This window comes from Manis javanica, chromosome 15, assembly GCF_040802235.1.
Source record: "Manis javanica isolate MJ-LG chromosome 15, MJ_LKY, whole genome shotgun sequence".
Lineage (NCBI taxonomy): Eukaryota > Metazoa > Chordata > Mammalia > Pholidota > Manidae > Manis > Manis javanica.
Window position 1 is genome coordinate 6,228,020 of NC_133170.1, and position 12,664 is coordinate 6,240,683.

At 43.6% G+C, this 12,664-nt stretch overlaps 1 protein-coding gene and 1 long non-coding RNA gene across 3 annotated transcripts in view; one reads left to right on the plus strand and one right to left on the minus strand.

Moving 5' to 3' along the window:
- Nucleotides 1-4,895, plus strand: part of PKP2 (plakophilin 2) — a 74,950-nt gene extending 70,055 nt beyond the window's left edge. Inside the window, exons 11-13 of the mRNA XM_037010134.2 lie at nucleotides 374-563; nucleotides 2,983-3,070; nucleotides 3,224-4,895. Of these exons, the coding sequence (XP_036866029.2) occupies nucleotides 374-563; nucleotides 2,983-3,070; nucleotides 3,224-3,292 (347 nt within the window). The 3' untranslated portion in view covers nucleotides 3,293-4,895. The remainder of the gene's footprint in view (nucleotides 1-373; nucleotides 564-2,982; nucleotides 3,071-3,223) is intronic.
- Nucleotides 1-12,664, minus strand: part of LOC118970872 (uncharacterized) — a 29,697-nt gene that overhangs the window by 3,673 nt on the left and 13,360 nt on the right. The window contains exons 1-2 of one of the 2 annotated variants that reach the window (XR_005059044.2): nucleotides 5,360-7,261; nucleotides 2,112-2,225 (exon numbers count right to left, since the gene is read on the minus strand). This is a non-coding gene — a long non-coding RNA (uncharacterized lncRNA). Of the gene's footprint in view, nucleotides 1-2,111; nucleotides 2,226-5,359; nucleotides 7,262-12,664 lie in introns of those variants that run through there. The other variant, XR_005059042.2, reaches the window with a different exon arrangement.

Below are 12,664 nucleotides of genomic sequence, written 5' to 3' on the forward strand. Positions count from 1 at the left end.
ATCTTTTATTTATATATATATTATAATAAATATCTCTGTATAAACTTTTTCCATTTTTGAAGTGCTGTATTTGTGAGGATGACTTCTCAGAAGTGGAATTACTGAATCAAAAACTGTTAAAATTTTTTTAAATTCTTGGCATGTCTGTCAAATTGACATTGTCATTTCTGTCAAGAGAGTTCCCAGGTACTGAGCACAGGGTATCGTCATTTTTAAAGTCTCTTTTAAATTTGAGTATCAGAGAAGTTACAGCTTTACATATTTGTTTGTCTACAAGTTGTTTCTTTTTAAAATGTTACCCAAAATGTATCAGGATCTTGAGACTAAGAAATGATTTTGTTTAATCAGGTGTTCTTTTTCTTTCCTTCCATAGCCAAAGAAACTCTACCGGATTTGGTTTCCATAATTCCAGACACAGTCCCGAGTACCGACCTTCTCATTGAGACTACAGCCTCTGCCTGTTACACGCTGAACAATATAATCCAAAATAGCTACCAGAATGCGAGGGATCTTGTCAACACAGGGGGCCTGCCGAGGATCATGACCATCAGCGCAGGCGACGGGTGAGTCCTTCAGCACCTGCCTGTTGACATGATCCTCTTCCCCCGCCACTGCTCCCACGTGTAAATCTGCTTGTGAATGTCCAGCCATTGAGTTCCGTGGCCAGGTCATCTAACTCAGTCTTTGGTGATCAAGCAAGTGAAATACTGAATCCTCCAAGCCAAATTCATGCCCATTTTCTTCTAAAATATCCATAGACAGCTGAACTCCATGGCTTCCGTGGGCAGCATATCAGCATTTTATTGAACCCAATGCATCGTTTCCCAGAGCTATGGCTATGACTTAAGAGCAGCAGAATGCAGCCAGAGTAGAGGTCCTCTGGACAAGGAGAGCCCTTCTCCTCACATCAAGACCCCCCGTCCCCACCAAGCGGCTTAGAAAAAGCAGTGATAGCGCAGGAAACGGGAGCCACATGACAAGACAGTCTGGCTTTCTCGTTTTCCTCTATCAATCATCTCTCTTCTACCTTTCATTCCTTTTGAGAATAGGAGGTCTAATGCATATAAGTCAATCCACACCCCTGTTTCTCTGTCTTTACATTTTCCCCATTCAAAAGGTAAGGAAAAGAATGGAAAGCCTTCTGTAACCAAATTATTACTGTTTGTTAAAGTGATGGGATCCGAAGGGGGCATGAAGATTATTCTCTTTTTCTCTTTATACGATTCTTAATTGTTTGACTTGTTAAATACAAGCTATATTTGTAAATAACCAAAAAGGAATGGACTTTACATGTAGTGGGCAAATGTGTGCTTGGCCACAGAGGGGGAAGCATAGGGATCTGTGGGATCCTGGCGTGCACACCTGTCCCCTCCCTGCAGCCCGCCCAGGGTAGGCACCTTGTGCTCTGCACCCCATTCTGGCAAACCCCACAGGGAAGAGGACCACATTCCGGGTCACATAATCGGAAGGAGACCTGGTTAGGACGTTAGCTCCCCAAGAGCGGGGAATGTCCAGAGACGTCCCCAGAGCCTGGCGGGCAGCGGTTGCTCAGTCCTTGTAGAAAGAATGAATTACTGCTCTAAAACAAAAACGACTATTCTTAGTAGTCCAAACTTCTAAGTCAATCTCCATAAAACCGTATGATTTTAACTCTGAATATTCAGAAGTAAGCACATGGGAGTAAGCCTTCACTTTTGGAAACTTCTTGTAGTTTGGCAACATGTGGGGATGTATTACTCTGTCACTTCTCTTTTGCCCTGAGTTTCCGTTTTTGAGCCAGTCCTCATGTCTCCGGTTCTAAGATAAAGTCTGCTAGTTGTGGCCTGCCCTCCTTCCTTGCTAGAGTGTTCTATAGTTGACCTGTCATGTATTGGCTAGCCTGGGAACCAGCTGCCATTTACAGCATTTTATCTTTGAGTAAAAGATTTCCAAGTGCCAAACAACCAACTCATAAATGAACTTTATGGATATAAAACCCTTGCAATTCAAGAAGGCTTTCCAAATAGAGACCCCTGGCTTCCATGGATTTATTAGTACTTCGGTTATTAGCAAGTGACTCCGAAGAGTCCATGAGATTCTAAAAACATCTGTAAGGTGCTGGTTTGACTTACCCTTCGTGCAAGGCTGATGTTCAAGGGAGGGCCTTTTAGTTGATGAATGAAGCCGGAGTGTGCTTCTCCACACAGCTTTGCATTCTCTGTTCTTGCTTGTCTGTTTATAAAATCCTGTATACGAAAAATAAAATCTTTGTTTCTTTGTGGAAAGAAAAATATTCAGCTATATGCTCATCCAGATGATGGAAGAGAAAGAGATCTAAGAAAGACAGATCCTTAGAAACAGGAGGCTTAGGACAAATTTAAAAGCAGAACATCAAAATAAATAAACAAATAAACACGGTGTTAAATTCAGTGGTGGTGACCTGGATTTATACCAGGAACACATTTTCCTTTTGCTCTAAACAAAAATGAAGGACAAATGCTCCAATAAGAATTTATTTCATGAACCTGAATAAATTACTCCTACATTCATAGTCACTAAATCTAAGAGGTATATATATTTTTCAGTCATATTTTCCTGTGTTTATATTCCACAAATACACATTATGATTATGTAAATAATTTATATCCTAGAAATATACAGTATAAATATACAAATATAAGCTGTATTCTATAAATAAATGCAAGGATTTATGAAAGTCTAAGGATACATTCCTTATAAATATCAGGAACATGCTCGGTACACTATTTATTTGTTAGCACTGTGCTAGTGGCATAAAAAAATTTTTTTAAATAATTTAAAACACACAAAAATAAGGCCTTCCAAGCCCACCGTCTAAGTCTCTCACCTTGCATGGGTGAGTGCCCTGACCTAACGCTTAGCTACTGAGCAACAGCAGTTCAAGATTTGCGTAATGTCCAAAGGCGGCGTCTCGGAGCCCCCCGCGTGCTCACTGGCCTCAGAGTATCTTTTTTTTCTTTCCAGCTATGCCTTCAGCAAAGCAAGTAAAGCTGCCTCAGTCCTCCTGTATTCTCTGTGGACGCACACGGAGCTCCACAATGCCTACAAGAAGGTAAGAGCGCAGCCAGCCAAGAGGCATGGGTTGTAGTTGGCAGCCAGGTGGTAACGGCCCATGGGTCCTGCCTCAGTGGGAAATCACCAAAACCTGCATTTTCTTGTGTGACAGCATGGTGGCCTTTCTAATTTCTGTTTGCTTATTTCGAAGGCTCAGTTCAAGAAGACAGATTTTGTCAACAGCAGGACGGCCAAAGCTTACCACTCCCTGAAAGACTGAGGCAGGCGTGGAAGGCCCCCCGGAGACATCCACCCACCTCACCAGTATCCGCCACAAAAATGCCCCAAAGGAAAAACACCTATTTTTCTACTTTCCAGCCCAAAAACTCCAAAAAATCATGCCTGGTTTCTATCCTTTTCTAGTTTCCTGGTCCCCAGAATCCAGAAAACAAATAATCAGAATATAATTTTACTAATCGTCCAGAAGACTTTGCAAGTTTGCCACCAGTAGATCCTAACAACAGACTCAATTTTATCCTCTACAAATAGTGGTCTTTCGATCAGAGCCATCAGTGCAGGGCTTCCGGGAACCGAAATGTGAATTCCTGTGCAGTGGACATGCACAGCATAAATAAGGAAAGAAGCTGTTGCAGTACTGGGGTTTTAAACATTTGATTTACAGTTATATTCCTTTTCTGGCTTCCGTGTTTGGTCACTCACAGGCACACTGCTTCACCATTGAGCCACAAGGACATTGTTCTGCAGGGTTAAAACAGAATGGAAACCACGAGAAATATTTGCAGAGCTATCCAAGGGAAAACTTAATGGCAAACATATGTTTGTTTACTTTGTGCTAATTTTTATCCTTTGAATTTTTTTTTTCTGATGTTAAATAAACTTAAGAAATTTAGACCGCAGAGCACGCATGACGACAAGAAAGAGAAAGTGACGGTAGCAAATTTAAAAATCTTTTCCACAGAGAAAGGCAACTATGGTTACAAAACTCGGTGTTCCGGCAAGGAAATACTTTACCTGCAACACCGCCATTAAATGCAAATCTCTTGTGAATGGTAGCATTCAGTGTAATGTATTTCCTGGACTCTCTCAGCCACTGCATAGGTTGATGGGAGAATGGACTCTAGTTAGCTACAGAAGGAACCAAGACGGCTCACACTGCCAGGCCAGCCCAGGGCAATGAAAAGACAGTTCATTTTAATAGAGTATATTACTGACTAGCCCAGCTTTGCCCAGCATTAAAAAAATGGAGCCACTAAATCTCATGTGATCTTCCTAAAGCCAGTTTCTGTTAAGTCAAGGAAACTCGAGAGAAGAAAAATGAAGGTTTTTGAAGAAAAATGTGTCTAGGCCACCCAGAGAGAATAGGAGAAACCCTAATGTTTAAAAACTGACACCATCTATTGAAGCACAACTGTATTAGTTTTAACTGAGCTGTGTTTAATACCATTCATATAGAATTAGTTCTTCTCAACTACAATTCTATTTTGCTTAAAAAAAATTCTGCCAATGTTTGTTATAAGAAAATAGGAAGGGAAAAAAATCCTTCAGTTCCCTTGGCCAGAAAAGTATAATAATAGAAAATAAATTCTCATTTTCAATTTTAATGTGTAGTTAAGTCTTTGTTATGTTTAGAACTTGAAATTTTTTTCAATTTAAGAGCTCAGTGAAGAAGACAGGTTACTAACCTAGTTCAAAATGAAATTATTAGATACCAATTTTTAAAATACTAAAGAAAGAAATACCTCTTTTTCCAGAGTTTGGAGTATATTTATTCTTCCAGATGAATGATGTATGTTCAAGAAGTTTCTGTTTTTTAAGGCATTAGGAGGGCTTGGAATAATAAACACAAAATGGGACAAATATAACATCGCCTGCATTGGTATCTGTGTATATCTGACTTATTTGCGTATTATGATATATGTGGTACTATTGACATGACATTTGAGGATTTGACCTTGTAACTTTCAAGTTTACTTACTAAGGGCTTAATACTTTGTAATTGCTTATATTTCTCCTCTAATTACAGTCCTAACCTCTTTACCAAGAAACACTTCCTATAAGAAAGATGCAAGTAAAACATGTAAAAATGGAGTGACCTGCAAATGTGTTAGTTACTGTTGAATTTTACTCAGTCGAGTGGGTCTGCGACCACAAGAAGACAGACTATGCTTGATCCCCACGCCCTGCTTGGTCCGCGCACTCTCTTTATGAAAACCTCCTACTGTACTCTCTGTGAACACCTCGGAGGGAGGCCTTGTGTGGCTGAGTATCAGTTCTGACTGCAGGTCTCCACCCAAAGCTCTCCTGCTTCTATGTGTCCCAGACTCACCCATGCCGTCAAGGGAGCTGATGGACCAAGCTGAGCCTTCACACTCACTTGTGCTGAGTTCCAAAGAGCTACTGACTTCCCAAGATGCTTAGCGGTTTTCTGGACTATGGGAGGCTCCTCCTTGGAATTCTCTCACTGGAAACACGTGTTTACACCTGGTGGAACTAACCAAAGGGTCATCTGACAATGCAGAGAGGGCATTAACATGTCCAGTGGGAAAATAAGCAGCATGAATAGATGAACCACTTTAAAACCAATCTAATCACCCTTTGAAGAAGCAATTTCTGAGAGGGAAAAAGGAAATGGGAAATACAGATACACCCACACACACTATAGTTACAAATGTAATTTCCTCTAAAAATGTCTAGTGAATTGACTACATCAGAATGAGGAGGACTTCAGTATATGTGTACTTTGAACAAAACTGCAGAAACCCCAAATCATGGAATATGAAGATTAGGAGGGAATCTGGAGAGCATCTGGACTATTCCTCCTTAAAAATCCCTTCTTCCACCAGAAAACAGTATGAGAGTGACAGAAAAGAAAAATTCATACAATCACCCATTCAGCTCATGACCGTGTAACTGGTCCGTCTTAGCACTAAGGGGGTGCACTGAAGTGTTTGTGGAGGGAGAGAAAACAGATCCAAAAAGAAACAAACTTTTCCAAATAAAATTCTGCTTTAGGTTTAACATTTTAGTTTTTAGTGGTGCTGACCGTTTCAACTTCCATAAACTAAACGTCAACCTTTCAAGGGCTGTAAGAAAAAGAAAACTCTTTTTACAATGTATTTAGGAAAGAGAGATCAAAATGCCACCCGTTGGCAGAAGAGCTGTTTGAGACGTGAGCAGAAGGGAAGGCAGGCTGGAGGCCAGCATCCGGGGACACAGCTAAAGAACCCACAATGTCTAGCCTGAAAGAAGGCGGCTGTGTTTCCGCTCTTCAAATTTCTGAAGGCCCGAGGTGTGGAAGATGGCAAAGGACAGACGGGGTGAAGGGGCGAAGGCTTGTGAGTCTAGCACCAACCGAGCAACAGCAAGCACATACTGAGCACTCCCCTCAGCCCCGTCACCAAGTATATACTTCCTTTGTTTTCTTATATTTTACATGTGAAAATCACCCGATGCAGAGAGAGGTTTAGTCACATTCCAAAGCCGCATGGCCAGCCAGTGCAGAGGAGCCATTCGGACCCAGGGGGGTGCTGCTCACTGGGGCTTCCCTGGGGGCCGCAGTGACGGACTCAGATCTCCACGCCGGGGGAAATGTGGGATCCCTGGCGCTTGTCCCTTCCTGGAGAGTGCGGGGGCCATCAGACGTAATGGTTAGGGGGATGGTTCTAGAACCAGCCAGCAGGAGCTCAGCCCACCTGACAGAGCGAGTTTCTTACCCTCGCTGAGCTGGCGTGAGGTCTAAACGTTCTCATGATTATAAAGCACTTAAAACAGTGCCTGACTATGCACTTCGTGAATGCTGAGTCATTTGGAGTTCCCCAGTCTGGGGAGATTCATTGTTTTTTATATTCCCCTCCCCCCTTAATCCATGTCTTCTGAATTCCTCTTTTCAGAGATAGTTGGTTCAGTAAAGACCCCCAACCTTTCCCCCAGCCACCCAGGACACACACACACGGCCCATCCCTTAGAAGGCCAGGTAGGAAGGGGACACACACACACACACACACGCACACACACACACATACACACGGCCCATCCCTTAGAAGGCCAGGTAGGAAGGGGACACACACACACACACACACACACACACACACGGCCCATCCCTTAGAAGGCCAGGTAGGAAGGGGACACACACACACACACACACACACACACGGCCCATCCCTTAGAAGGCCAGGTAGGAAGGGGACACACACACACACACACACACACACACACACACACACACACACACACACACGGCCCATCCCTTAGAAGGCCAGGTAGGAAGGGGACACACACACACACACACACACACACACACACACACACACACGGCCCATCCCTTAGAAGGCCAGGTAGGAAGGGGTAAAATACAAAAATGCACAGGGCAGACAAGTGATTTGGAATGTCAGTTCCTCAGACCACAAGTCCTCTGGGGGGAGTGATGTTATGTGAAAAGAAATACCCTCTGCCTAAATAAGTTTGAGAATGGCTGAGTTATGCAAAGAGGGGAAGGATCTTCATTGCAAGACGACTGAGTCCCTCATCTGCACCAGGCACCGTGAAATCGCCAAGAAGAGACTATGCTACGTGCTTTTGTTTGAATCAATAAACACTTTTTTCTTAGATGAGCACTCAAAGGTGCTGTTGTAAACACTCTGACCAGCAGCCATCTAAGCCATAAGCAGGAGGACAGAAGGTATCTGTGTGGTTCACAGCGCAGGCCAGTTCATCTTGCTTCAAGTCTGGACTACTGACATCCACACCTGAGGTTAGTCATGATACAGTAAAATCTGAAAAAGGAGGACTTTAAATAGATGGAGGACTCGCTCCAAAACATTTTGCTTCATTCCCACCCGGAGAGCTGCTAATCTGCGGACAGGAAGATAACCCAGAGGCGATTATCAGCCCAGAGAAGCACACGTTGAGACAGCGACAGACTTTCCATCCAGCTGATCAGACCTCTTAAATCTCACATCAAAAAGCAGGTAAATCTCCGAGAAGCCTGAGTTTTGCCTGTAAGCTACTAGCACGCAGTGCACTTGGTGAAAAATAAAAGAGTCCAAACTGTTGCAGATTTTCTTACAACCTAATAGGATGCTCTTCCCAAACAACTAATCCTTCGGGTGTTTTTGGTGTGTGTTTTAGAAAAGAGGGGCTTCCGTTTTTAATTAACAGCTTTCGACATGTCTGTATTGAGCACTCACTCCTGGAGCTCAGGACCAGCAAGCTGCCCCTTTAGGAAGAAGTGCTCGCAGATCTCAGTGGCTGACTTCACTCTGGGCGGTCACAGGTTACAGCTGACAGCACTTTCTTTCTTTTTTTGTTTAAGGTATTGATATACACTCTTATGAAGGTTTCACATGAAAAAAACAATGTGGTTACTACAGTTGCCCATATTATCAAGTCCCCGCCCACACCCCAATGCAGTCACTGTCCATCAGTGCAGCAAGATGCCACAGATCCACTATGTGCCTTCTCCTGACAGCCCTTTCTTTACCTGGGAAATGAAAGGTCACGACTGTATTGTAGGGGTTAGTAACCCCATGGGTATCTTCTGGAATAGGTCTCTGTCATAACTCAAGGAATGGCCAGAGTGAGAAGCAGAGAATTATTAAGAAGATACTTCAGTTTTAGCCAGAGGAGTTGTCAGAATTGACAACCTGTAATAAGAGTATATGAAAGTACTAATATTTATAATACTGACAATACTTCCCTCAGGAATTTGTTTCTTTAAGCCCTCGCTCTAACTGGAAACTTTTCTGGTTCCTGATTTAAAAACATAAGTAATCTATTTTTGTGGTATTGCCTAAAGAGTTTTTGATAAGGATTATGTGTGAACATATTAAGTAGCACATTCCCACTTCTTTTGGTGGCACATGCCTAAGGTGACCCAATTCCTCTTCTCAGGCTCTATTCCTACACCTTTTGTTTATCACTTAGGATGCTTTATTTGCATTTGAGAAGCAAAAAAGTTCAACTCAAACTGGCAATAAATGTCTATCATATGTAACAGGAAGACCAGGTTTCGGCTCGGATTTGGTTATTTCAGCAGCTCATTGAAATCATCAAGAACCCAGATTCCTTCAAGCTTTCTGCTCTGCTGTCCTCAGCATGTTACCTTTTGTCTCCTAGTTAATTTTTCACGTTGACAAAATGGTTGCAGCAGCTCCGAACATCCCATCTTCAGAGTCATGCCCAAAGGCCAGAAGAGTAAACATTCCTTCCTTGCATCCTTTTTTTTAATACATAAAGAAAAACTTCCCAGAAGCCTTCAACAGACATCTCTCATTTCATGCTTCCAAGAATTACATCACACACCCTTTCCTAAATTAATTCCTGGTAAGAAAAACAAAACTACTATTCCTTTCTTAAACCAATCACATTTCACCCAAGGCTGGGTCTACCTCCCCTGAGACTCATGGACGGTCAATATTTGAACACAGTCAGGGTTTTATTGAACAAGGAAAAAAGGGGCTGCAGAACAGTCAACCAACATCACCTGCCTTAAGTAGAAACATCAAAGAAAAAGAATTCAACACTTTTTAGCAAACTGATTTCATCTGGCCTATAAGACAACAGTGTTCTTTCAAACACTGTTGGTGAAAAACGAGTTTTCCTGCTACGGCTCTTGCATTGCATTTAGGGCAAAGTCCATGAAAGTTCATGGATAAAGAATGATGGGAAAGCTGGGAACTGCAGTTAAACCAATAATCATGATTTCAAAGAAAATAAAATATTTTAAAACGTGCTCAATTGAACAACAGGGGTGGGGTAGCATCATGCCAGCACTCCGCCTCCTCTCCTTCTCTCCTTGCAGTGGCATCTATCATCCTTCACCTTTAACCCTAATCAAGGAAGCCAGTTTGGACCTTCACTGACCGACTCATCTTGGAAGAAAGCTGGCCTGAGGTGACCAGATAGTCTCCCGTTTCCTCAGTGAGACACCAGTTTAGCCCCGTGCAGAGAACATGGGTTTGGATTCCAACTTTACATCTCCCTGGCTGTTGACTCTACAGTTACTTTAACTTTCTGAGTGTCTGTTTGCCTCATTGGTAAAATGGAGTTGATAACTATTGCTTCATAGGATCGTTGGAACAAAATGAGATGATGTCAGCACGCTTGGCGCCCAGGCACTCAGTGATCAGTAGTGATTACTTCCTCCTTTTGTGCATGTGGCTGCTGCCCCGGGGTCCCCAGGCTTCACCTTCTGCCTCCAGTTTCATTTCTCTGTCTCTGCTTTTCACACATCCCAGGAATCATCTTGGGGCAGAAAGCCAACTACGTAGCAGTAAAACAGAAGAGATGAGAGAGAGAAGGGAATCTCAGTACTGAGTCTCCTTGCTCCCTGCAGCCCCTGCCTACATTCCTCCAAGGTTCACTCACTTTTCCTCTGCTGACTCTACAATGCACTGACCTGCTCATTTCCACACCAAATTCCATCCTCCTGCAGAATTCACATCAGGGGCACCTCCAGGGCCACAAAGTGGATACTTCATGCTGTGAGGATTGCAGCAGGAGACAATGTGTCCTTGCTAACCCAGGTGGAAGTGTTGAATAAGTTCTTCTATTTAAAAAAAGCATCTGTGCTACCCAGGGTAAATAATGTGTCAGGTCAGCCAAACCATAAAGCTTAATTTTCCTTTCTGAAAAAAGTGGGTATTTGGGAAAGAGTGTTCTGATACTCTTCAAAAGTTAATGTTTTATGTTCATATGAAAGTCATGTGTGGCACTGACTGCTCATTGCCCCCGCTGTACCCTTTGGATTCACTTTCCAACACAATAGAAATACTAATCTTGGGAAGGTGATTTTCACTGGAGACAAAGGTGCTGTAATATTTTGAATATAAAACTACAAGGTGGAATTTCCAGTCTTGCTTGTTTATGTAGATGTCAGGATTCTTTGTTAAATGCAGTGAAACCTAAAAACCTAAAAGCCTAAACTCTGCCTTCTGAAGAAATATTAGCAATGCAAACAATGCCACCTCAGTTCTCACCAGGCTGCTGTATAAGGGGTCATATTTCTAGGCAACAAATTAAAAGTCAAAGGGATAGCACTCCTTGTGCATGATACCAGCACCCGTCTTTCAGTCCTGTTTGAGAATCAGTTGCTAGTGTCCAAGCTCTGTCTTAAATAGAAAACATCATCCTTTGGGGAATTGTGCCTCACAAGGCAAGCTTTGAGGGGGCCTTCTAAACTATGCAACAAAATGAGAAATTTTGAGAGAGGCAGAAAGAACCTATTTTGGCTGAAAATGGGAAAGAATATAGAAACCATCTGAAGGCTCCTGGATTTCATGTTAAAGAAGGAATACAAAATCTCACTATCGTTTCAATGCCTTCTTCTATCTTTTTGTGTAACAATATCCCTTCAGATGTGAATTCTATAAATCTACCCACCTGGAATTTCTAAGAATTTCATCTGCTCAGGAATTCATCCAGTGAAATTTTTTCTCTCTGAAAATGCTACTAAAGAACACTTACTGGGATAGTATGACTGTTGTCACCTGTAATGCCAACATAAAGAAGTCAGTGGAGCCCCCAAGCACTTATCCAGTCTCTCTTGGATCATGGAGGGCCCTGCCGTTTGACCAGACCTACGCCTCTGCTACCATTGCTCCCATCCTCCTTCCTTCAGCAGATGCTCAGGGAGTATTTGCGAAGTGTCAGAGACAGTGCTCGGCACAAGGACACGATGAAGGGTGCAAGTGACCCCACTCTTGCAGAGATTACATATTATAGGGTCTGGAGCTTCACTGAGAACTGGCCGTCTCTATATAACGTTGCCTGGTAAAGAGCTTCACGTAGTTACCACTGACCCACGGTATAAAGTAGGATTTCCTTTGGTTCTAAAACTACTTTAATGGAAAGCTCTCCTTTAAATCTTTAAAATGGGCCCAGCACTGTTCTTAGCTTCTCCCTGAAGAGCCTGGCACAGTAACTGGGAAAGCAGAATGCACACACGTAGAGGTGCTCCCTGGGCTGCCAGGGACGGTTCCGGGCGGCCTGGGCATCACCCACAACAGTGCAGTGGAAGCAGATGCTTGCGGAGGCCTTAGGACAGAGCTGAGTCCACGCCAGTCCCGATCCTCAGCAGACCGTTCCCTCCAAGCTCACTCACAGTATTGCTCGCCCTCCATAGACACACACACCAGCCACAGCCCTGCACACAGACGGTTCATGGTGAGCAGAGCTTGTTTCACAGGGTTTACCCCGGCGTTGTCTTGAGGAAGGCAGCCACTTCACTTGGGTGTCCCAAGCACTGCCCCTGAGGTCACATGGTGGCTCCCAGCCGCGAACCCCTGAAAGTGCAAGGCCATCCGCGTGTCATTCCTGCCAGGCGCCGCTCGTCTCTCCGTTTCGGGGTGAGGCAGGCAGGTCCTCCGGAGGTCATTGTCCATGGCCGCATAGTGAATGACTGGCAGGACCCTCGCCCTGGCCTTCCTAAGCCCTTCACCTTCGCCCTGGCCCTTTGTGTCCCGCCATTGCCACCTTCTGGGACGCCAGGGAGATCAGAGAATTCTCCGGAGGGAAAAGCACAGGGGTTAATCCAAGTCTCTTAAACATATGGAATGTCCCTTCCTCACGCGAAAACCGCCGACTTCCTTTGGGATATGAGCACAACAGCAGGGTAAAGCCCCGCCCACGGAGA